The sequence below is a fragment of the Arachis duranensis genome, chromosome 3 (genome assembly GCF_000817695.3).
Source record: "Arachis duranensis cultivar V14167 chromosome 3, aradu.V14167.gnm2.J7QH, whole genome shotgun sequence".
Taxonomy (NCBI): Eukaryota; Viridiplantae; Streptophyta; class Magnoliopsida; order Fabales; family Fabaceae; genus Arachis; species Arachis duranensis.
In genome coordinates, this window is record NC_029774.3 from 22,006,660 (window position 1) to 22,009,031 (window position 2,372).

A 2,372-nucleotide genomic window follows, 5' to 3' on the forward strand; every position below is an offset into this window, starting at 1 on the left:
CAATGATCCTTCCTCTGATAAACACTGTTGTTTGAATTATTTTTGCTTGTTTCCGTACTTTTGTTAATAATGTTGATTGAGAGGCTGATTTTACTATTTTAGTGATCTTGATTTGCTGAGTTAATAGTATTGAATTACTAATTTTGATAATTTTTTATTATCTTAAGTCGTTGATTTTTTGAAATAATATTGTTGCTGATTTGTTGGAATAATATTGTTGCTGATTTTTTTATTTTCTGATGTGAGTATGTCTGATATTGTAGGTGAGCGGCAAGTTCATGTGAAAGTTTAGGCTCCTCGAGAACGTCAAGATGGATCAGGTGAAGCCATTAATAAAGAATGATGTTCTTACTGTCATTGTTCCTAAGGAAGAAGTTAAGAAACCTGATGTTAAATCCATTCAAATTACTGGTTAAACAAAATACTTTTTTCTTAATTTCCTTTCTGGTTTTCAAGCATATGTTTGTGTTTTGGTGTGAATTGTGATTGCATAATATCTATGATGATCATGTCTCTGAGCAATATAAATCATGTAGTAGTAGTAAATAAAAAAGCAAGATTATTGTGATATGAGATATAATCAAGTATGTAGTGTACGAATGGGACTTTTTTTTTATTTTGTGGTACTTTTGTGCTTTGGAAACTATGAAAATCTTGAAACTAATACTTAATGATGATTATGATTTTTTATAATTAGAGTTTTGTTTAGTTAAAAATTTTTGGTCAATGTTTTTTATTAGTCGAACATTATATGTTTGTGTTTTGATCTATTTAATTATAAATTTTGATGTTTAAAATTATTTATAAAATTTTATTGATAAATTATGAACAATTTATTATATGAAATTGTGAAATTTTAAATTTTATTAAGTTAAAAATTATTAATTTAAATATTTTTTTGGTGTCTAAACATGGAAAGAAACAAAGCAAACACTATCCTATATCCGAGCGGATAATTTGTTGGAGATCAACACAACGCTCAAACCAAATAAAATGATTAGAATTACTCTTGGCACCATATTTAGCCATCCAATCCGCAGCTCTATTTGCTTCTCGAGACAGCCATTCAACGTGAACAAGCCAAGGACGAGATAAAAGCTCCTGAATCTTGTGAACCAAATCTGTTACTTCAGATGAATACCCACTTTTAAGCTCATGCATGATGGGCAGAATGTCAAGGCAATCCGTTTCACATATAATATCCCTCAAACCGCAATCCCAAGCTAAAACCAGCCCCCTCCAAGCAACAAATAATTCACATCTGATGATAGACCAAGGGAGAATGCTTCCAGAGCAGCCCGAGATCCAATCTCCCTTAGAATCTCTAATAATACACTCAAATCCCGCTAAATTTGAATCCATATACAAGCTTGCATCACAATTAACTTTAAAACTATTGCCTACCGGTGGTTCCCAATACAGGCAATTTCAGAGAGACCTAAAGGCATTGTTTCAATTTCTTTAAACATGTAAGTCCTTGGCGGTAATTCTGGCCAAGGCAACAACCTTGTGGTCTGTCCAAGGGTTGTCAGTATTGAATATGTCATTGCACCTATGTCTCCATACCTACCAAAGTCCTGCACCAAAGGACACCTCATTGTTAGCCAAGCCCTTCCAAAATCACTCTTCAAGAGTAGTACTAGCCGTCGAGTCCAGGATACTAGGATCCAACATATGCCAAATTATCTTTGATCGTTCACAGTCTCTAAGGCAATGCTCCATAGTCTCCTGCGCCTTGTTACATCTCTTACACATATCTGAAGAAGCTAAATGCCACTTGAATCGAAAGGTCTCAGTTGGTAGAGCATCATGTAAGTCAAGTCACATAGTAAATTTGAATTTCTCCGAAATGTTTGTATTCCACAATCAGTTCCAATTACTATTGGCATTCCAATTTAATATTTTCTTTAATAACAATATATAACCCTCCCTTGCACTATACTTTTTGGTTGCTGCATGCCACCACTCCCACTGTGGCTCCAACTCAGTCGAACTAGGATATCTCAGACCACAAATAAACTGCTTAATCTCATGCGGAATAGGAGTGGTAAAATTATCAACCTCCCAAGACACCCCTTTCCACAAGTCAGCCACTATGAAATCTGATTCAGAAATATGTTCATAAGGAACAAAGTTGCAAAGCTTACCAAAAGGAGTCTACTCATCATACCAAACTGATTTGTGGACATCTCCAATATTCCAATGAAGCCCTTCCTTGAGATGCTCATAGGCACTAACAATGTTCTTCCAGGTAGCCGATGAAGAATTTCTACTGTTTTCGTTAATACCAAATTGATTCCTGAGATATTTATGCTTCAGAACCTGCACCCACAACTTCTCACTGTTATTTAGACAATCCCATACCAAATTTC

General features: G+C 34.6%; 1 protein-coding gene across 1 annotated transcript in view; it reads left to right on the forward strand.

Annotated features, from left to right (window-relative positions):
- The window catches only part of LOC110278450 (uncharacterized), an 18,650-nt gene extending 18,234 nt beyond the window's left edge, over positions 1–416 (forward strand). The window contains exon 3 of the mRNA XM_052258192.1: positions 288–416. Within this exon, the coding sequence (XP_052114152.1) occupies positions 288–416 (129 nt within the window). The remainder of the gene's footprint in view (positions 1–287) is intronic.
- The last annotated feature ends 1,956 nt before the right edge of the window (positions 417–2,372 follow it).